At 38.4% G+C, this 23,730-nt stretch overlaps 1 protein-coding gene across 8 annotated transcripts in view; it reads left to right on the top strand.

Moving 5' to 3' along the window:
• The first annotated feature begins 982 nt into the window (after window positions 1-982).
• ppp3cb (protein phosphatase 3, catalytic subunit, beta isozyme) overlaps window positions 983-23,730 on the top strand; it is a 69,027-nt gene continuing 46,279 nt past the window's right edge. For 2 of the 8 annotated variants that reach the window (XM_079838238.1, XM_079838234.1), the window contains exon 1: window positions 983-1,393. In XM_079838238.1, the coding sequence (XP_079694364.1) occupies window positions 1,336-1,393 (58 nt within the window). In that variant the 5' untranslated portion in view covers window positions 983-1,335. Of the gene's footprint in view, window positions 1,394-2,452; window positions 2,576-23,730 lie in introns of those variants that run through there. The other 6 variants (XM_079838233.1, XM_079838236.1, XM_079838239.1 and 3 more) reach the window with 6 other exon arrangements.

Below are 23,730 nucleotides of genomic sequence, written 5' to 3'. Positions count from 1 at the left end.
AATTTTATGCACTATAATTCTTTATTTAATGTCTTACCTGCCTTTGTTCTCATTTCTAACATTTGATTGTCTAAACAATTAATAGCACATATTTTAGGTGCTTTTGTCTGATCCTCACATAATCCTGATTACACAAATCCAAAAAGATCAAACTATCGGCCTATATTCCTAAAATACCTTGTTTCATTGTGATATCTTTATCCTGCAGCACAGGTTTATGCCCTCTACCCCATTCAGACAATCACATTCAGGAAAATGTTACATTAAAAAATAAACCAATGGTTGGGTTTGTCCATATTTCACCCAAACATGGGGTTGAAACAACCCAGCATTTTTTTTTAGAGGCAGAATATGTATGTTTGATGTGCAACATACAATGCGATACAAAATAATACTGATTATTAATACAAGACAACAAAATACAGCAAAATATGTGCTGCAGTACCAAGTGATGGTATATGATACAACGATACTACTATCTTGGTACTGAATGACTATACATTATTTACATGCTTTTTATGTGGTAGGCTATTATAACACTGTTATTACCATGGTGTCCAAAATCCATGGTACCATGGTGCAATGCCCAAAAACTATTGTTTTTAACGAAACAGCATTCTAATACTATGGTATTTGTACATCCTTCTTGTTGGATAGATGGATGGATAGATTATAGATCATTTATAATAATAATAATAAGAAGAAGAAGAAGAAGAAGAAAAAGAAGAAGAAGCTGGTTGTTCTTTTAACATTCATAGTACACCTTTAGAAGCAGGTCGTTCTATTAAAATTCATAATACACATTTTCTTGTATTTTTTGTACAGTCAGACTTACGCCATGAAGCATTAAAAAGACTGACGTCAATAAAGCAGCAACAAGACCCGGGCGCGCGCTCTCTCTCTCTCGCTCTCTCATCTCGTGCGCAGGGAAACCCCGAATCAGCCTCCGCGTGATGGCGGTATGAGGCAGTCCCTGCAAGCCAGAGCGTGGGAGTTCCTGTCTTCGCCATGTCGGGGTGGTGCTGCAACGCGCTGAGGATACCCTGAACCGAGCAGAAGTCTCCCAGCCCCCCTCCTGCTGCTGCTGCTCCATCCATCCATCCATCTATCTGTCTACCCATCCGCCCCCACACGGCACCAGGCAGAGTCCAGCATCCCCAGCATCACTGTTTCTCTCGGATCAACTGCGACACATCTTTCCCCCTGACCGACGGTGGACTGAGGAAAGACGCACCAAGTGATGCGGCTTCTGCAGCCCGCGCATCCCGCAGCACCGAAGACCGCACGCTCACCCGTTAGGAGTAGGCGCACTTTCCCCGTTATCTACAACAGCCCATGAGAATGTCCGGCACAGACATCATGGGTTTAAACCCAACCGACCGCGTAGTCAAATGTAAGTGAATTGCGTTATGTTCCTTATTAATCAGCACATTTAAGCATGCATCATAGGCTATTATGCGATTGTTAATGATTCGCGATGGTTCTGTTTCTATGATGACGCGCGCTGTAAGGTTTTTAAAAAACGTAATAAGGCATGCTTCAATGATCGATCAGTGATCAAAGATGCCTCAGATGGTGTTTGCATCCCAAAATAAAACTCTTTTCTTTCACTTATGAGATTGGCAAACCCATTAAGGCTCCCTATATGCTCAGTGATGCTGATGCAGGAAAGGTGTATGGCAATCAATTTTAACATGTAAACTAACATCTTTTATTACAATTATAAGTACTTTTTTCATTGCAAGCAATTCAGGGATTAGTATCTTTTTTGCATTATTAATTTCATTAGTACTTATTCTAACTACAACTAATGCTCATTCATAAGATACACTCTTTAAAAAAAGGTTCTATATGACACCAAAATTGGTTCTTTGTCGTTATCATAGAAGAACCACTTTTGGTGCTATATAGCACTATATCTTAACATGTTCTGTATATGGTAGCGGTGCTATATAGCACCTTAGTTAGCGGTGCTATATAGCAACCGGTGAAGAACCTCTGAAGAACCGCGGAAGAACCACTGAAGCACCTAAATTGGTGCTATATAGCACTTAAAAAGGTTCTCCTATGATCACGAGCCAAGAACCATTTTTGGTGCCATATAGAACCTTTTTTTTTTAGAGTGTACTAGTCCTTCTTTTTGGCAAAAAAAAAAAAGGTTGTTAACATAACTGTTGTTAAAGAATCATTACTTACAACTTGTAGATATTACTGACTCAAAAATGGGTATCTAATACGTGCAGTAAACTGAAATAGATACTGGAAAACAATGGAAGAAGTACTTGTAGCTACATTACATTTACATTTATGCCCATGGCAATTAAAAATAAGTACTAGAAACATAACTCTAGATTATTCCGTTTTCAAGAATAAATGCGAAAACGGCTTGCCACATATGTGGAGCGCATCGACGGCTGCGCGCGCCTGCTGGTGGATAGATGAACTGTTATACAGTGCCAGGTTACCCGAGAGAGAGAGAGATAGAGGGGGGAGGAGAGCAAGAGAGAGATTAACATCTCGATCCAATGAAATATCTTTGGCAGTTTGAGGATGACAGCGAAAGGACGACTTAAAGGTAGCGTGGCTTTTGCATTGCATTCCTGCATTATTTTCTGCATCTCCTTGTACTCGCCTATACGCATCGTTTACTCCAATGTCAGTGCGCGCGCTTGTCGGGTAGCTGCACTCGGATAACGATATGATTTTGTGAGTTAACGTATCGATTTTGCGTGTAATTATGTGAAATTTGCAATGCCTCGAGACCTTGCACGAGTGCACACTTGTCATGCGGGGAAAATGCGTTGAGATGCTCTGCTCGTGCACTGACATGGACATCCTCGCATAGATGGCCTATTTGGGTATGTTAGTCTATCATTCCGAAGCAGTTTATCGATTCGTTGGTACAGCGTTACACATTGTAAACAAGGTTGCACACAGAGGATGCACTGCATAGTGCCTGCAGAAATCCCAAAGGCATCCAAGCTATGTTATTGCAGGAAGCAAGTTGCATTCAGTGCATTGCAGTACTATATATTTCATATGATGATGATGAGCATAAATACGTTAAGTGCCTATAAAGCAAACCCATCATAACTATACCAATGCATTGCACTATAAGCGTATCAGTGTTTTTTATATTTCTAGTTTTTGCAAGAGAAAAATATATGATCAAAAATGGAGAGAGGATGTGGGCATTACAGCATCATTGGATGCTGGGATATGTGTATGTGGATGTATAGTGTGGGCGGTTAGAAGAGAGGGGTTAATTAGACGATGGCTGTGCATACTCAAAAGCTACCCAAAAGCATCTGTTTTCTGTGTGGATGTGATCAACACTGGAATTTGTTTGGATTATGGAAGACAATAAGAATGGACAGGGGAGGCATGTTTTGGACCACCGTACTGTGTAGAGCGAGGGAGGTTTGGGCAGTAAAAGAGAGAGAGAAAGAGAGAGCGAGAGAGATGTGGTGTGTATTGTAAAGGGCTTTTCCTTAACCCTGGAGTGTGGCCGTCTGTAATTATTTAGCAACATATGCCATTCTGCATTAAATAATCATAGTGTGGCATATGTGTCACATTTATGTAATATTAACCGTTAGGTATCCTGGGTAATAAGCTTTAGGGAAGGTCTGTGTGAGAGCGTGTCCAGATATAGCTGGTGTACGAGGAAAGCATAGCTGCTGGTGTGAAGGTGAGAAAGGTATTAGCAGGACGCAGTGGAAGTGTGAAAATGCTTGATTGTCCAGGAAACCTTTGGGGAAAAAAGTATCCTGTGGTGTATCCATGATACAGTATAAGATGGTAATACCATTGTACTGTCAAATATATATATATATATATATATATATACACACTCTAAAAAATGCTAGGTTAAAAACAACCCAAGTTGGGTTGAAAATGGACAAACCCAGCGGTTGGGTTAAATGTTTGCTTAAACCCAATTGCTGGGTTTGTCCATTTTCAACCCAACTTGGGTTGTTTTTAACCCAGCATTTTTTAGAGTGTTTATTGCATGTATTTACATATACTCCAATGTAGGCCATGCACTATTGTATTACCATGGTACATGTCCAAAACATGCTACCTACGCATTTTTATCACTCGCCATAGTGGCAACTCTCAGACAGGTTGTAGCCTAAAGCGTTCAGCGGCAATGTGAGTTGATGTAATTGGCAGACGTGGTGCGATGCAAATTCAAACAAGAGAGCCAATCAAAAGCATCAGAATAGCATCGCCTTTAAATGGCAGGAGGCACATCAAAAACAGGCAAAGCAACAAATGACTATTATTATTTAACATATCCTAGCTTTTGACAGAAAATATTCAGATGTAACCCCCTTTGTAATCATTAACATTTTCATAAGTAACTGTAATGGATTACAGATTACATTTTTGGATTACATTAGCGGATGACATTTATTTTGTAATTAAGTTGCGTAATGCCGTTACTCCCCAACACTTTTTGCACATTTGTCTATGGAGGAACAGAGTAAAAGTGGCGCATGGAAGATGGCAGGGAAGATGGCATACATGGAGATGAATTTACTCATTTCCACAAGTTATTATGTGCTGCATTCTCTGCGAGACAAAATGCGCCTCACTGCCATCTGTCTCCTCAAGAATGCTGTAAAGCGACAATAATGACTAGATTATTCTAATTGCATCGTAGTGTATTTTTTATGATTGGTACTAATATGTGTCCTTGGCCCCTAGGAGGTTTTAAAGCAGGAATATATTATTTGCACGCAGTTAGAAACACACACGTTCAAGGCATTATCGAAACGACTTCAAAGATCAACATTTTCTCCAGATTGTGTGTCTGTGTTAATTCATGCATGCCTCCTGCCGAGCCCCGACACGCAACACGAGCGAGATGTTAAAGCCCGACACAGAAACTAAGAGAGAGTGTTGACATGAGCCTGGTGATAAATGAAACGAGAGCAGGTGAAAGAAAAGAGAGGGGGAATGTGTGAAAAGTGTGGAGGATGAGAAGTGGGAGAGACGGGGAATTAGGCACTTGACAACAGATAGATGGATGGATGTGCATGCGCTTGTGTCCCAGCGATCTCATTCTCTCTCGCACAGGCAATAATTCTAGAGTGCTGCATACTGCACAGTACACTGAAAATGGTCAACTATTTAAAGTCACCATGAAATCAAAACTGACCATTCTTTTATTTATGGAATATAGTAGTATTTAATATAAAGGATTTATCTGTTCACATCATTCTTTTTTTTTAATTCATGTGCCCTCGTAATTTTGAATGAAAAAAACGTCCCCTCCCTCTGCAGCAACATCTCTTGACTGATGACGTGTTTACTGACGCGAAGGCGGGACCACCTGTCACTCACATGACATCATAGCAAACCATCCGAACATTTCCACATGGACAAAATCAAGTCCCACCCTACATTTTTTTCTTGTTCGAGAAGCCATTTCACTCGGATACACGTCACAATAGGGAAGAAAAGACGACCACAACTTCGGTTTCATACCGACTTCAAAGTCAGTTCACTTGGCAGTAGGCCTGTCGCGATTGGTCGATACAATTGACTGTGTCGACGCTGTTAATTAGTCGACATCAATATTTTTAGTCGACTGGGTAAGTTGGGTACGATATGAAATTGTGTGAAAGCACTTTGCGTCGATGTGTGACAGCAGGAATGAGGACGTGTGTGAGAGCTCTGCTTCTACTGTTCACTAAACAATGGATGCAGAACAGTCAAATATATACACGCAGCTCAGGAAAAAGATCGCAACAGAAAAGTGCGGCGCGGCCGGGACGTGCTCGCGCTGCCGGACTTTGACCTGTTTCGCGGATTATTAGGTTTGAATGGTAAAAAATCTGTAAAAATGCACGTCCTGGCGAGTATTCGGGTACACGCAGTCGGATATGTCTTTAGTGAAATGAGAAATCGGGTGTTACAATGAATTTGGTCCGTGCAGCTCTTAAAGGGCCGGACCTAATATTCTGTGTGAAGCAGGGCAGGAACAAGTGAGTTTTTAAGGTTTTTTAACCCTAAAACAATGATAAAACAATGAATAGTAAGTTCTGTCATATTATTCAATTACTTTTACTGTTTTTTGCCATGGTATCGATTCAGTATCGGTATTGAGGTATTTTAGTCTGGTATTGTATCAAAGTCATAATTTTGGTATCGTGACAACACTATTCTATATAAACAGTATTTGCTGATATGCTCTTTTTTTTGTTATGTTGGTTTACAAATTTGTACTTTTTAAAAAAAAAATTGTTTTACATTTTGTCAAGGGCTTGTTTACATTTATACGTTTTTTATAGTACACTTCTGAAGGCCAACGTTGCAAGTTAAATTAAATGTTTTAAAGAAAAATTGTTGAACATTATTGCGATAAATTAGTCGATAGATTAATCGATAAATTAGTCGATAGATTAATCAATATAAAAATAGTCGTTAGTGGCAGCCCTACTTGGCAGCCATATTTGCAATATCTCTGTGCAGCTATTTCGGGCTAGCAAGACCATCTCCTATTTATTCGAATTCCTATCCATTGTATAGGAATACTGATATCTCAAAAGCTGCTGGCCAAACTCACATTTAAATAACATTTCATATCTGTATATTTCATAACAATAAAATCTGACATGAATTGTCTCATAAATGCTTTTAAAAAAACATATAGTTATGGTCCCCGTTGTACTGTCTAGGATGAGAGGGACACGTAACATAAAGGATGGACAATGGCAGGAGTGCTTTATATAAATAATTTATTTAACAGAATAAAGAAGAAAAAAAAGAGAGAGATGGGTAGCCCAGTAACTGTGAAGAAAATAATCAAACTAAGGAAATGAGTCTCCCCACTCTAAACTATAACTAAAGTATAAAAGACAATGTGGCGTGAATGGCTTGTGGCGTCAGCGGCTGGCAGAGAAAGACTTAGCCAATCCGGAGCTGGGGAAAAAGGAAGTCATTAAATAATACAAATAATGCACTCAGGGCTGGGGCGTACACGCGGCGCATGTAACACCCCCACCCCCGAATGTTGATTGATGGGTCAAAACAAAAGGAGGGCCACCAGACACCACTAAACAGCGCGTGACAACGCATCAGCGAGAACATTATTCTTACCAACAATATGTTTCAGGTTAGTCCCGCTAATGTCCATGTTCAGTCCTTAGTGCGTGTCTCAGGTTTCTTTCGAAACCAGAGCTTCTAACGCTGATTTTCTTTTTTATTTAGAAAGCAGGACTAGAGCCGTCATTTTGCGCATTGCAGTTCATTGTCACATGACTTCATTACATGCATGTTTAATCCTCACGGGATGATCCTGTAGTCTTGAAGATAACGATGTGATTACAATAATATGCTCATTTAAAGCCCCCTGTGGTGAAAATCAAGTTTTTAATGTTGTTTATATGTCTATGTGGTGTTTTTAATATGCTTTAAGACAAACCATGTGCAAATTCACGAGTCAACACCATTGCTGAGTATTTTCTCTGTAAAAATGCAGTGAAACGCGGTTTGAAATCACTGCTGTGTCTGACGTCACAAACTACCTCGTAACCAATCACGTAAACGTGCGGGCAGGCTTTAGCATATCAATTCCTATTCTCTGAAGCCCGGTTTTTCTGTTGATGTCAAAAATCGGGTACATTCAGCAACATAGCGGATTAATTATGTATATGATGTATATTACGATGTTATGATGAACTATATGCCTTTCTCCACTGACGTTCTATGATGTTCAAAGCGTTTCTAAGGATGATGGTTTTTTAAGGCAGCTGTCTGATTCTGAGATGACGAACGGGAACATTAGCAACACATTATTAGCTGTTTAATAATGTATTCAAGCAAAATGATAATCATATTAACTACTGTTATGTGTCCGACGTTGTAAAGAGTGCCATTTTGCAGTGTTTACCTCAGTAAGTTGGCCGACTGTATTTCTGAGCTTGTGCGAGTGAGTGGGGGCAGGGATAATTTGCATATTCATGAATCCACGTATGGGCGTAGAGTTACATTCAAGCTATTTTTAAGGCACAAATACATTTTTTCACTGGAAAAAAACGTTTAAATATGTCATTTTGGTGATCATAGATGAGTTATAAGGGATACAATTATTGACTGCAGGGGAACTTTAAGTGATTTTGGTTGGGAAAAAAATAGATGCATTGGCCAATTTAAAAATTATTTTGATTTCACTATTGACAAATACATTTGAAAAAATCGCACATATGTGTGTAATTGATGCTTTATCAGTGTATTTAGCATTCTTGTTCTGCCCATAGACTGTAAAAAAATATGGACGTAGTATCCGTGACGTCACCCATAGGATTCTGAAGAGCAGTTTTTAGGGTAGTGACGAGCTGGCCGTCGCCATCTTGGCAGCGCGTCATCGCATGTCACTCCCGGATAATAGAAAATGGGCAAAAAGGCGGGACGTGGGCGGAGCTGAAGTGACGCGATGACTAACAGACAGCAGATAAATGGCTATCCACCTGTCACTCAAAGTGGCCACGCCCTTAATTATACAGAACTCTAATGCTTAATGAATGAGTTATAAAAAAATTCACCCCCCTCACAGTTGTCATGAAGAGCAAAATTAGCCGTATAGACCAAAACCACAATTTGTACCAGGCTGTAAACATATTTTTTCCTACTGTAAAGTTGGGCATTTTAACATGGGGCTCAATGAGATCCTGCTCCCTTCTGGAGCCTGTCCCTAGTGGCCAGCCGATGAATTGCTGTTTTGTCACTTCCGTATTGGCTTCAAGAGAAACTGCGGGAGGTTGCCTCTTGGTTCTGCCACAGAGAATGATGGGAAATGTTTTGACGCACAAGCACTGTTGCTTAAAGCGCTTAAATGAGCAGTATTTTCTGGCACGCTTTATTGCTCTGCTTCATTTAGAACACACAAAAATGTACAAAAATAAAACGTGTTCAGAAAACATTCACAATTACTTAATCATAATACCAATTAGTTTCCACCATGTTTTTTCTTCTTCTTCAAATTTACTCACTAAGAAAGTCAGAGCTTAAAGAATAACAAATTTGATCTGATGTTCATGAGTGCTCATTTTGCGAATACAATCATTCTTACATGACTTGAAGGCAGCATATTACAGTGTGTGGAGTCCAGTTTCAGTTATTTTGCATTTTTAATCAAATGTTCTGCAAAATCATCTTAAAGCTTGGCAGTCTATTCAAGTAATGAGGCCAGAAAAGGATATAAAACATTGCAGCTGATATTACTTCATTTTTCACAATGGAAATGGAAGGCCAAGCTGAGCACAGTGCATTGTGGGATATAGTGCCCAGTACATTGCATACTGCAGTACTGCAAAACTGTTGTAAACGGCACATTTTGGCAAATGTAGTAGTTGAAAATGTGCATGTTGTATGCAGCATACATCCTGCACACTGCAGAAATAGTAATAGTAGTATTCTAGTATTAAGTATGTACTGTGCTATTCCCAAAAGTAGCCAGTGTAACACACTTCGGTTTGGCTTTCATACATGTGAGAATGCTTTTATACAGGACTAAAGTGCTGCCCATCTAACCAGATACTGAGCTAATCAACTTCATCGCCCACCTGAATGATGAAATGGAGAGAGAGCGGGAGAGAGAGAGGCAACCTCACATCAAATGCAGTGATACAGGACTGCAGGAGAATGATGAAAACTGTTTCCTCCCACACAGATGCACAAACACACACAGACACACACATATGTTATGGGTCACTAGAGACGTTAACTTGAGCATGCACACACACCAATACATACAGATGTGTGTAATAAACGCTCACAGGCTTGACATCTTGACAACTTCACACCGCTATCTGTGTCTCTCTCTCTCACACACACAAACACACACATGCACGCTGTAGGATGGAAAACAAAACGCGGTCATCTATGCCCTGGATAGGACCACCGGCTCACCTACCGTTACAAAAAAGAAATTAAAGTGTGGTATTAGGATGCTTCTTTTAAACTTAAAAATAGAAAATACTTTCAGTCTACTTTTTATGTACTCAAAAATATACTTTATGTACTTCTCAGAAATTACACTTACGTATACTTGACTTATACTGACAGAAAAATATAGCCTATTTGGCCTATACTTGTACTCAATCTTTGGATCGAGATATACTTAAAAGTATAGTTAAGTATTCTAAGTATACTTGGCTTGTAGTTGTGTTTACTCTTATTGAGTAGCTTATTAAATACTTTTTCATATAGTTGTACATACTGTCTTATAAACTTTATATCAAAAATATTGATTTATAAAAGATATATTATTTATAAAAGGTTATAAAAGAATTATAAAAGGTATATAAATTGATTTATATACAGATATTTTCCCAATTCCAAGAGTATCTGAATTTTTGTGTAGGCTAGTCCACTGGTAATGTACATAGGAATTTACTTTAAATCTACTTTACTCTTTCGCCGCCATTAGCTATGCTTCCATCCACCTATCTTTATGCGCATTTTGGGATATCGCATCAAAAAATGCTGAATGGAAACGCCAAGATGTGCATAAATTCAAAAAACGTGCATAAAAAACGTATGCGCTCGTTTGAGTAGGATACATTTTCTATCCGATATGAAAACATGCGCATAAACTACAATGGAAATGCATTATCAAATAAATTCCTTGATGTGCATAAAAAAAAAATTCATGTGACTTTCGCAATGTAACAGCATAACTGTAGTAACCAGCAGAAAAATCTTGTTTGCAAAACATCTGAAATGCTGTTTTGGTCTTTCAGAAGTCTGTTGTCAAAGATGCTCGGTATATTTCACCCCTGTCTTACACGACTGCGTTCCCAAACAGCACATCTGCCTCTGAAAGCATGACAACAAGTTTATTGAGACGCACAAGTTTCTCTGAGACGCAAATAATTTATTATATACGAAAATTATTATATATGGTGGCTTCTCCTATGTTTCTTAGTGATTTTTTAGCTGTAGTTTATCAGGAAGTGACGATTAAGTTCTCGTCGACTCACTGGATGGAAACGGTGCTTTATTCGCAAATGTTTTATGCGATATCGCATTTTTGCGCATAAATTACATTCGCAACTTTGGATGGAAACATAGCTATTGACTGAATTTTCCGGCTATCCATGTTTTTACTGTTACACTGTAGGGGGCGCTATTGCACATCTTCTGAAATAGTTCAGAACACAGATCAAAACACAGGAAAAGAAGAACCAGAAACAAGTGATAGAAGATTGCTCACGCAAATGTAAAACAACACGATCCTCAAACATTAAACTGCATAAATCAAAACTGCCTAATGTTACCGAATTAAATGTCGACCCAGGAAGGGTTAACGACTTTGGGGGTGTTGATGGACTCGATCTACTCCCATCTTTTTTTGATTATCATTCTGAATCCGATCCAGATATAGATCCAGACCCAGACACACATCTTTGACCAAAATGCGATTTTCTCAGCTTTTTTATGACAATTTCAAGTGTTGATAAAAAAGGATGCAAAAATGGAAAGAGTTAAAGGTTCAGTGTGTAGTATTTATGAGGATCAATTGACAGATATGCAATATAATATACATAACTATGTTTTCAGTGGTGTATAAAGACCTTACATAATGAACCGTTATGTTTTTATTACCTTGGAATGAGCCATTTCTATCTCCATACACCGCGGGTCCACTTACAGTGCAATCGTAATTTTGCGCCGTCATGTTTCTACAGTAGCCCCAAACGGACAAACTTCTTGTTTTCAGTGTCTCAGAGCAGCTTGGTTTACAGTAAATGCTGCCTCACATGAACTCCATCTCTGCATCTGCTCTGAGTTTGGGTCACTTATAGTGTGCATTTGAAAATGCAATACACGCCAACAAAATGCTGTTATTTTTGGCAACATGAGCATTTTTTCAGTGAACAAAAAAAACAACAACATACAGGGTTGTGACAACCCTAATGTGAGTAAATAATGATTGTCTGGCTGTTGTCAACAAAAGAGAAGATTTAAGGTCTCCTTGGTATTTTCCAACAAAATATAAAATTATTTTACAGTGATATATAAACACACAGAATCTTGCAAGCAAGCAGAGTTTTTTTTAATGCATTTTAAATCGCAAAGCCCTACTGTATGCTGTAATTTTTCCCATAAAGCAGCATTCATGTTTTTTCAGAATGTCTAATTTTGTCTTCGACAGACAACATACAGGTTTATCACAACATGAGGGTGAGTAAATAATGACAGATTGTTTATTTTTGGGAGAACCGACACTAGACCTGGATGAGGATGCAGCAGGGTTACTGGCAGGAAATTGTGGGATATTCGAAATCATTAGTGCATAACACAGGAAGTGGACTGGGGTAAAAATAACATGCTACCACATACAGATACTCATCCACAGAGCTGGTTCAAAACAGACTCCGGCCAGATTTACTAACAGCTTGTGCCAGCGCAAACCCTTTTTGGCGTTAAAAACTACTGTCAGGATTTACTAAATACACACAGTGAAAAATTAGCACTGAAAAGCCCAACTACTGTGGCTGACCTTATTGCATATGCATTTGTGGGAGTTTCTTTCAGAGGGGAGAGTATTTAAATGAATCATGCAAGGTGATTTACTAAGGTTTGCGCTAGTCAATTTACTGGTATTTGCACCATTATTTACCACCCCCCCAAAAAAGCACATCTTAAACCAGACACTAATTTGCACTGCTCTTGGTAGACTGGTAGGTGTTGTTCACAGTAAATCACACGCAGAACTTTCCCCTCCCATCTGCACTTTAATGGGATTGCGCTCTCATGCTAATTTGCCCTGTTTAGTAAATCTGGCCTAAAGGTGAAACTGGGAGGAAGAAGAACAGAGAAAGAATATGAGAGACTAAATTTAGCCTTTTTAAAATAAATACTTTGGGTGTAAGTTTGGAGTGCAGAGGACACACTGGATAGTGCAGAGCTGAGACCTAATGAGGCCATGCTAAAGCAGCTCGCTTCTGTGATCCAGAAATCCAGTAGAATGGATCTCTCTACTGTTTATCCCGTATTTACCGCTGCACGACCTCATCACATCTGGCCTGTCAATCAAACCCAGCTCACTCTGCTGATTGGTTCATTGGCCTGTTTGTTATCTCGAAAGTCCATTTCCTGCCTTTGTGCGTGTGCAGATAGCCCCCTCATGTGTGAAGCGTGCATTAATTGTGCAACATCAAATGACGCTTGTAAAAATCCCTTTGTCAAAGGCGTGTGATGCTACGTTACCTTCTCCCGATCTGGGTCAGGCACTAACCGGCGAGTCTCCCTCCCTTTCTCTTCTCCATCTCTTTGCTCAGTTTTTTTCCTGTTCTCATTCCTTCAGTCCCTTTTCTTTCTCTCTGCAGAAATGATGGGATTGTCGAAGGACGTGGCGGCTGTATTTTTGAACCTCCTCTGTAGTAACAACACAACGTTTCTGTCTGACACGCAGTAAAATGTGTCCTAATGTTTTTTAAGTCTCAGGGGCTGAAAAAGAGCAGTCCCATGGTTGTGTGATCACAGGATGATGTATTTCAGATTGTCAGCAGTTTAATTACAGGATGTTGCAGTTAGCACAGTGGAAGTGCTTCTAGAACGACACCGTGGGTGTCTGATGGTCTTCGGTTGCTACAGTTGAATGCCGCTTCAGATCTCACTAGTTTGTTGTTCGACACCACAAATCTCTGAAATTCTCTGCCCTACTTCACCCCCCTATGCAAGAAGTGAGCTTCCCACTGATAATATCTACAGCTGTGTTGTATTGTACAGTAGCTACGTTTACATGGACACTTTTTTGTTTCGTTCGGAATGAAATCATTCCGGTTGATGAATCCGAACATACGAAGTGTTTATATAAACCATAGACTGTAAAAAAAATATGGACGTAGTGTCCGTGACGTCACCCATAGGATTCTGAAGAGCAGTTTTGAAGTGTAAAGTAGGGACGAGCTGGCTGTTGCCATCTTGGCATGACTAACAGACAGCAAATAGATGGCTATCCACCTGTCACTCAAAGTGGACGCGCCCTTAATTATGCAGAACTTTAAGGCTTTATATAATGTAAACGAATGAGTTATAAAAAACATTCACACCCTCACAGTTGTCATGAAGGGCAAAATTAGCCGTATAGACCAAAACCATAATTTGTACCAGACTGTAAACATGTTTTTTTCTGCTGTTAAGTTGGGCATTTTAACATGGGGCTCAATGAGATTCTGCTCCCTTCTGGAGCCTGTCTCTAGTGGCCAGTCGATGAATTGCAGTTTAAGTCACTTCTGTATTGGCTTCAAGAGAAACTGCGGGAGGTTGCCGCTTGATATGAACGCCAAATGTGATTCCTTTGGATCTACCTGGGTTTACTTTACTTTATTAAAGGTGCTGTGTAATTTTTTCACTCTACTAAAGCAGGGGTGCCGCACGAGAGCAGGGGTGCCGTGTAAAAGTCCTTCAAATATATATATTATTTTTTTCCAAATTTTTCAAATAATTCTCTCTTTGTAAACTTTGTTCAATGCATGCGAGTGCTGCCGTATGTTAGAATAATTTTCGCCGTCATCACCCGGGTCTAGTAGTGCCCGAAGACGCGAATGAGAAGTCGCGCGCACTGTGAGAAAATTTGTCTCTGTGCACTCATCCGAAAGCGCGCAAATATTGAATTCTCTTTCAAGTCTTGCTCTTGAACGGACAAACTCACACGAAAAGTATGTCAACATTAGACATGTGCCGGTAAAAGGTAATACGATATACCGCAATAATGAACATGCACAATATTGTTATCGTGGGCACTTCAAAATACCGTGAATAATTATTTATTACGAATTATTCCGATTTTTAAAATGCATTTTAAGAATACTTTACCCATCAACCGTTTAAAATGAACAACATGTTAAAGAGGAACGCGCACTGATGTAAACAGACCCAACGAGCATGAGCCGAGCACATGGCGGACCGCGTGAAGGAGGCGCTGAAGTGCACATTCACTCTCTGACAGCAGAGGGCGCTGACAGAACAGCAGAAACGCAGCCGTTTCCCCGGTAACCCTCGTAAACAAAACGATACGGTGAAAAGACTTAAGGCTATTAATTTTCAAACTTAAACATTTTATATTTTAATCTGGACTAAATTACATGTTTAAATTACATCTGGACTTCATTCATTAACAAACTGACAATGAAAAATACTTCTAAAGCATTTATTAATCTTAGTTAAATGTACATTTCAGCATTTAATAACACATTATTAATATCAAAAGTTGTAACTGTATTATTAAATGGACCTGAGCTAACACTAACAGTTGCTTTTTTAAACTAACATTATCAAAGAAGAATAACTTCTGTAAAAATGTAGCTATTCATTCTTTGTTAATGTTAATGCATTAACTGGTGAGACATTATTGTAAAGTGTTACCGATTGTTCTTTATAATTCTTTTGCACTTAATCGGTTTAAAATATTTGTTTACTTTATACATTTTTGTGTATTGCTTTATTGTATTTAAATGTTTGGTTCTTTTGTTATAAGAAAGTTATTAAACCTGCTATAGTATGCCAAAACTTTTTTCAATATCGTGATAATACCGTATACCGTGATAAAAACTTCAGCAATTAACCGCAACATGAAAATTTGATACCGGCACATGCCTAGTCAACATGTCCATCTTAATGAGTATTCTAGCTGACATAGTCTGTATACGCCTTAAGTAAACTTTATACAGTCGAGAAAGACGACGCATATCTGTGCATTAGGTCTTATTAGGAATTAGGTCTGTTTAAGGTCAAACAACAAAAGACAAGGACATCACTCACTGCTCTTGATTGAATAGCTTTTGTAAGTTTAATAGGGTTCATTTTTATTTTATATAGTCAAATATGCAATGTTATTTTACATTTGATCAATTTCTGTACCTGAAAACTAATGTTAGACGTACCTGAAAAACCTGAAAAGCATAGTTTATTTTATTAGTATCTTTGCTCAATAGTATTTATTTGTGCTGCTGCTTGTATTTAAATTATTTGTTCTTATTATTTTCTTTATTTTTATTTGACAGTAGTCCTTTTTTCTCTGAACATAGCAAATACTGAACCGTACCGAAACCGTGAACCTAAAACCGTGATACAAACCGAACTGTGAGCAATCTGTACCGTTCCACCCCTAGCGTAACGCATGCGAGGGGGTGCCACAAAATGGAGAACATTTTCAAAGGGTGCCATGACTGAAAAAAGGTTGGGAAACACTGTACTAAAGCATAAAATACCATAATATGTTTTCAGATATTTAGGAAACATTCTGAGTTCACATACTAATTTCTCTGAAAAACAATGCTACAGCCAGTTATTCTACTTTGAAATGTGCGTTCCGTGTCTGTTTTTGCTTGTGTGATCCACTGCCCACTGCCAATTTACCCAATAATATTTTGACACCCAAGGTTGCCAGTTGGCAGAACTGGGTCAGAAATTGCAGATTCTACAATTACTACCATTTAAAAATCTCTATTAACGGAGTATTAAAACATGGATAAATCAACTCATCAACTTACAGTCTCTTCGCCTTCCATTGTCAATTGCGCTCGCTCCTGTTGCGTGTCCTCAATCTGGCAACCCGTGTGAGTGTCGAGTCTGAGGAGGAGGGGGCATGGGAAACAACTCTCTCCAATATTTTGAATTTGGACTGCAGTACCCATTTCAACCACTAGCTGTCAATATTACATACTGCACCTTTAAAGACTGTTGGTTAAAGTTTTAAATATGAATATTTTTCTTACACAAACGCGTTGATTCGTTTCAGAAGGCCTTTATTAACACTCCGGAGCCACGTGGAGCACGTTATTTGATGGACAGATGCACTTTTTATGGACTTCAAAAACAGAGCAACTATGAATCAAATTCTAATGCTTGGATTAGCCTGGACTTTTGTAATATAACTCCGGTTTTATTCGTCTGAAAGAAGAATATCATATACACCTAGGATGACTTGAGGGTGAGTAAATTATGGGCTAATTTTCATTTTTTGGTGAACTATCCCCTTAAAGGGATGATTTATAAAATAAATTCACCCCCCTCACAGTTGTCATGAAGGGGAAAATTAGACCAAAAATTATTTTTTATGATATATCTATTTTTTTTATATATATATATATATATATGGAATTGGTAGTCAATTCCATATATAGTCAATTCCATAGTCAATTCCATAGTCATAGTCAATTCATATATAGTCAATTCCAAGGTAGTCAATTCCATATATATATATATATGGAATTGACTACCTTCTGGAACCTGTCACTAGCAGCCAGTTGATGAATAAATCACTTCTGTGTTGGATTCAAGAGAGAGACTGGAAGGTTGCCACTCACAAATGGACAAATGGCCTAAGGCTAAAAACATTCTATTTACAAATTCAGACTTGAATGTTTCATTCTAAAAAAAAAAATGGTGCTATACAGCACTTTAAGTGGTTCTTCGGCTCGTAATCATAGGGGAAGCACTTTAAGTGCTGTATAGCACCAAATCTTGCTTGAGTGGTTCTTCAGCGACTCTTCACTGGTTTTTTAAATGACTGAGGTGCTATAGCACCGCTACCATATACAGAACCTGTTCAGATATGGTGCTATATAGCACCAAAAGTGCTTCCCCTATGATTACGAGCCAAAGAACCACTTTTAGTGCCATATAGCACCATTTTTTAGAGTGTTAGCCAGTGCATTTCAAACACTCAAAAATGAAAACATCAGAAATGAAACATGTATGAATGTCACTGCATTAGATACAACATTTTAAACCAAGTGGAATTTGTTTTATAGAAAGACAGCAGAAGTTTGGTTTTGCTAAAACGATAAACTGTTCTAAATTAAGCGTTTGGTCACTTTGTGGTTGTCAAACGATACAATAAATCAAATGTTGCAAAAAGTATCAATCAGCTCTGATTGGATTCATTCCGACTGATGGAAATTATAGTGTTTGTAAACATCCCTATTGACATGAGAATTCAAGCTGGAATCATCTACATTCATGGCCTTCAGAGTATGTTTCGACCTAAAAGCCTTCAAAAAAGACCAATGTTTAGCTAATGCGATTCTTTATAAAGAAAGGCTACTCTTTGAAGTTTGTTTTGTGAGGGCGCACTCATGTTGTTTCTCCGCGTGTGGAGGTGAAACCCTGTGCTAGTGTGCGATGGTTTCTCCTACACAGTAGTGCTTCACACTCAAAGGCAAACCTTTCAGAGTGTCTTCCCGTATGTGGGGGTCAGGACGGGTCGAGGGCAGGAGTGAACGGTCGGGAAGGAAAGAGTGAGAGAGAGAGAGAGAGAAAGAGTGAGAGAGGCTCTAGCACAGCTGTGACCTGAATGAGTCCCTCCCCTCGTACCTCTGGGGTCCGGGAACAAGCGCGAGCCTGTCAGCGGCCTACTTTCCCAAAGTATGATTCTAGGCCATTATCTGTGTTACCACTGGTGGGGCTCCGGCGGGCTCAACGGATCCGCAGAACAATCCTCTTCATCGCTTATGAACGTGTGAGGGAGGGCCGGGCGTTTGTAAGTGTTACTCTGAGAGGAGCGTATCTTACAGTAAGGAGTCAAGGTGAGGTTGGCTACTGGGAGCAGGAGGATAGAGAAAGAAAAAGGGAGAGATATTATCAAACAAACACCTGCACATTATTGTTATACTATGTTCATTACATTAATATTTAATTATTAATTTCATAAAGGTTCTTTGGTTCCATTGAATCTTTCCATTCCACATAAGGTTCTTTATAATGGAAAAAGGTTCTTTAGATTTTTAAAATGTATTTCACACTAAGAAAAAAACGGTTCTTATAAGCACTTTTCCACCAAGGCAGTGCTGGTGCTGGTTCGAAGCCAGAGCCTAGTTTCAAATCGGTTATTTTTCGTTCCACACCCAAAGCACCAGCTCTGAACCAAGAAAAGTGGTTCTTAAGTAGCACCAAAACATTGCTGGTCTAGAAGTAAGAACCGCTTGCGTCAGGGCCTGGGGTTACCGTGACCAACAGCTAATCGAGCTAATAGCTGCTTGATTGTAATCTCCATCTATACAAATTACTGCACGGATCTGTTGGATTCGCTGTGTTTTGATGCTGATGTAGGATCGTAAAGCCATGTGCATCAATAGTGACACAACGTTCGCCATTGTTGATGGAAGGCTTGTTGGAGATGCATCGATCCTGTGCAGACAGATCGACGTATGACACCAAAGTACAGCGAGAGCATACGTCTCCTTTACTTTTGAATCGCTCTTGCGGTATTTAGATATTATACGCAGATCGGTCTGCGCAGCACCGATGCATCTTTAACAAGCCTGGTGTGTGTGTGTTTCCCGCTGCCATGCTAGAGTCGAACCAACTCAGAACTGGCACTAGCACTGGCTCTGAACTAGCACCTGGTTCATTCTGGTGGAAAAGGGGTATGAAAGGTTCTTGGTGAAACCATAAACGGTTCTTCTATGGCTTAACTGTGAAAACCTCCTTTTGGAAAATTGTGTATTGTTTTTAATAGAAAATTAGTTAAATCATTTTAAAGGAATATCCCAGTTCATCATATAGGAGAGGAGCTCGTACACATAATTGTCTTATGCAAAAAAAAAACTTAGGACCCACTTTATATTAGGTGGCCTTTAACATTTACATTTTAATTAATCATTTGATACATTTGCAATTATTGTGTACTTACATGTTTTTACATTGTACTTACATTTTAAAAATACCTGCATGTAATTACATCTGTAATTAATTTCTGTAGTTAGATTTGTAATTACACTGTTGACACTTCCCTTTCACCTAACCCTACCCTTAAACTTACCCTTACCAACACACCTGTCCCTAACTTTACCCGTATCCCACCTCAATATCAGCAAAGGTGTTTTGCAATACAATTTGAACACAGTAAGTACATTGTACTTATTTTTTTATGTAAGTACATAGTAGTTAAGGCCACCTAATATAAAGTGGGACCAAAACTTATTTAGAGGCCAAATACAAAGACAAAATGTTCATCAGATTTACATTGGTTCATCATTATTAAGGCCTATTCCAAGAAGGATAATGATTTGCAACCACATTAATGGACAATAACATTCTGTTTATTGTAAGTGTGCAGTGCAATTTTGTCATCTGTCACTTTAAATGCTCAAGCTCTTTAACGCTGAGTGGATTCTGATTGACTGTCGATGTTCTTATCATTCATCAGCTGGAAAAAAATCGAATTATATTGTTCCTCTGTGAGTTATAGTTGTGGTGTGGATTTCTCCATTCCAGTAGATTTAGAACGATTATTAAAACTTTATAGTTGGTGTGAACGGGCCTTCATTTGTGCTTACATTTAAAGGGACAGTTCACTCAAAATGAAAATTCTGTCATTTACTTACCCTTCAGCCACACTTAAACATGAATGTGAAGATGGCACACGAATGTTTAAGTGTGAATGTCAAACCAAGTGGTATTTGTTTTAAAGAAAGACAGCAGAATTTTGGTTTCTGCTAAAACGATATACTGTTCTAAATAAAATTTGGACACACATATGATATGTAATGGAATGAAATTGCTACATCAAGACTATAAAATACTTTCTTCTGTGGAAAACAAAAGAAAAGATATTGCTATATTTGCTAAATAAATTGGATCCAAACATTGGACCCCATTGACTTTTACTGTTTGGGGGAAAAAGACATTTCTCAAAGCATCTATTCTTGTGTTTCAGAGAAGAAAGTCATTTGGAGCGACATGTGCGGGAGTAAATGATGAATATTAATTTTGTGAACTGTGCTTTGAAGATTTGGTGTTTCAACAAACCCCTAACTCTAAGTATTTAACCTTGGTGGTGAGTTTTCAGACAGTCCCTAAGCTCTCTGACCCCTCAGATCATTGAGCTCTATGAGAGCTACTCTCACCTCTACTCTCATACTGTCACATTCCTCAGAGTCAACCACTGACTTGTTATTTCAGCACAAGTTTAACTGAAATAACTGCAAGTTTAACTGCTTTACAGTGGCCCCAAAATGTATTCAGACACTGAAGTCAAATGTCAGATTTGTGAATTTGCATTATCATTGTATTAATTCATATGCATTTAATTCATATGTAGATTATTTAAATGATTTTGAAAGACATCTCTTATGCTCACCGAGGCTGCATTTGTTTGATCAAAACACAATAATATTGTGAAATATTGTAACAATTTACTATATTTAAATATTTTTAACACATAATTTATTCCTGTGATGATGGCAAATTGGAATTACTCATTTATTTCGGCATCATTACTCCAGTCTTCAGTGTCACATGATCCTTCAGAAATCATTATAATAGGCTGATTTGCTGCTCAAGAAATTTTTTTTATTATTATCAATGTTGAAAACAGCTTCATATTTTTGTGGAAACCGTGATACATTCGTTTTCAGGATTCCTTGATGATCAAAAAGAACAGCATTTATTTGAAAAAGAAATCTTTTGTAACATTATAAATGCCTTTACTGTAACTTTTGATCAATTGAATGCATCCTTGCTGAAGAAAAGTATTTATTTTCTTTTAAAAAATCTTACCGAACCAAACTTTTGAATGATAGTGTATAACAAAATATAAAACCATAGTTAATCATATGGACCATAGTTCCACTAATGTTTGACAACCACAATACTAATCCAAATAATTGTGTATCTTAATTTAGAACAGTATATATTTGGTTATTATCAAAACAGAACTATCCAAACATGAAAACAGGGTGCAAGAACAACAGCAGTAACTTGCTGGTAGTTGGTACTACAGCAAACACAATCAAACAGTAAAATGTTTCCCATAAAACTGGAGGGACTGTTGGCACTGGTGGCCCTTTTCATAAACCATAGAACATTGGACAGATTCATACACATGACGATTTCATGATAAAACAGTAGGTTTGTTCTTTGTCTCCATTTCTTCTTACACAATTGCAAGCTAGTTAAATTAATAGAGGGTATGGACATGATGTCGCCGTCGGCCGGAGTGACTGCGGTTACACGCACTGGCAAAAAGACTGAAAGCCAGCATTGGTTTTCAGTGGGAATGTTACGACTGACTTGATTATAGCGTGTCATTTTCTCACTCAAACCACTGCTGCTTCTGCTACTGATTGCTTTTAAAGGGAAAGCTGCCCATAACTGCTGGTATAGGATCGGTTTTCTTCATAGTAATAGCATATTATTAGCGAGAAAGAGTTGCCAAAAGATGCAGTGCATATCTGTATTTGTGCTCGTCAAATGATTCGATTTGTTTTTTTGCTTTGGTGAGTAATGTAGTCAATCACAGACATGTTTGTTGATTTCTTGAACGCGATTGATTGGGATGTTATTTCTGTATTACTTGACTCGCCCGATCACCAGTGAATATAACCGCGAACCGTACTCACACGCGCGCGTGCGCGCACAAGAAAGGTGATAGTCTGTCTGAAAAACACATAGCCCCGGGACATTAGGCTTTGCGAGCTGGCGTTACAAGTCCGAGTCTGATCACGAAGGAACCAATATCACCTTATCCAGCCTGTGACAGCGTGCTAAGTTATGTAATCAATAGATATCAAACAATCTGTAACAATGCAATACTAACACATATAAAAAAAACATGTTTTACTCACATAAGTGTTGCACCGTTCCTGTCGGATCCAATATAGAAGGCACAGCATTGTGTTTTAATCTCAATATGTCTGCAAATCCAGTCTTGACCTTTGTCTTGTTTACAATCGATTCCGCGGTGAAATGAAGCGAACAAACACAATGTCTTACGCACATGAGCTGGAATCGGCATCGTTTAGCTCCACGAGTCGGTGGGCGGGCTTGAGGCGGTGCTTCTGCGTCCTCTGACGTCAATGGTCGACATATTGTGAGAGCTCTTGTTTTCTGGGCCTGGTGTCTATAAAAGCTTTTCTTTGACTAACAAGGACGTTTTCAGCTCTGAAACTTACAGGATATTCTTATATCACAATGAACTTTTATATATCAAAGGCTCAAAGGAAAGTTGATTTCTCAATTCATCACCCCATTAATAGGCCTATAATATATTCAGAAATTGAATAAACTTTTGTTTCCATTCTTGACAAGCGGCCACATACACGCTTCAATACATAGGCCCATTCGCATATAAATGCGGGATTCACTCTCGAAATTGTGGCAGGTCACATTAGTCAAGCTCACATCAGCTGACTGTCAGTTGATCACGTCTACCTATATATAGGTATACATATAAGTTCCTTCAGTATTATCAGCAGCTATCACGCTCTCAGAGCTCATTTACTAGGGCTGGGTTTTGACACCAATTTCACAATTCGATTCGATTTCGATTCACAAGCTTTTGATTCGATTCTTTTCGATTCAATTCAATATTGATTATTTTGGATATGTATCAGGTATAATACATGGAAAATTTTCTCAAGGAAAACAAATTTCTGAACTAATGTTGTAAACTGTGGGAGTCAGTTGATACTACATTAGCCTACTGATATTGAAGGTACAAATTAACAGATTTGTATACAAACACTTAAATGACACTAAATTATGTTTTTATATATATAATAATAAAGTTATAATAACTTTACAATTACATAATCATAATTCTACTCCAATTAGATTTTTGAAATATAAACATTTAAATGGTGGCTGCATAAAAACTTGCCAGATTTATTCATACATACATGCATTAAATATTGAAGAACATTGACAATGAATAGCCTATGTAATGGTGCATATAATTAGCAAAATGTTCCTCTAAAGTAATTT

Source organism: Gobio gobio (genome assembly GCF_949357685.1).
Source record: "Gobio gobio genome assembly, chromosome: 16".
NCBI classification, from domain to species: domain Eukaryota; kingdom Metazoa; phylum Chordata; class Actinopteri; order Cypriniformes; family Gobionidae; genus Gobio; species Gobio gobio.
The sequence above is the reverse complement of the archived record's forward strand: the minus strand, read 5'-3'. Positions and strand labels throughout refer to the sequence as shown.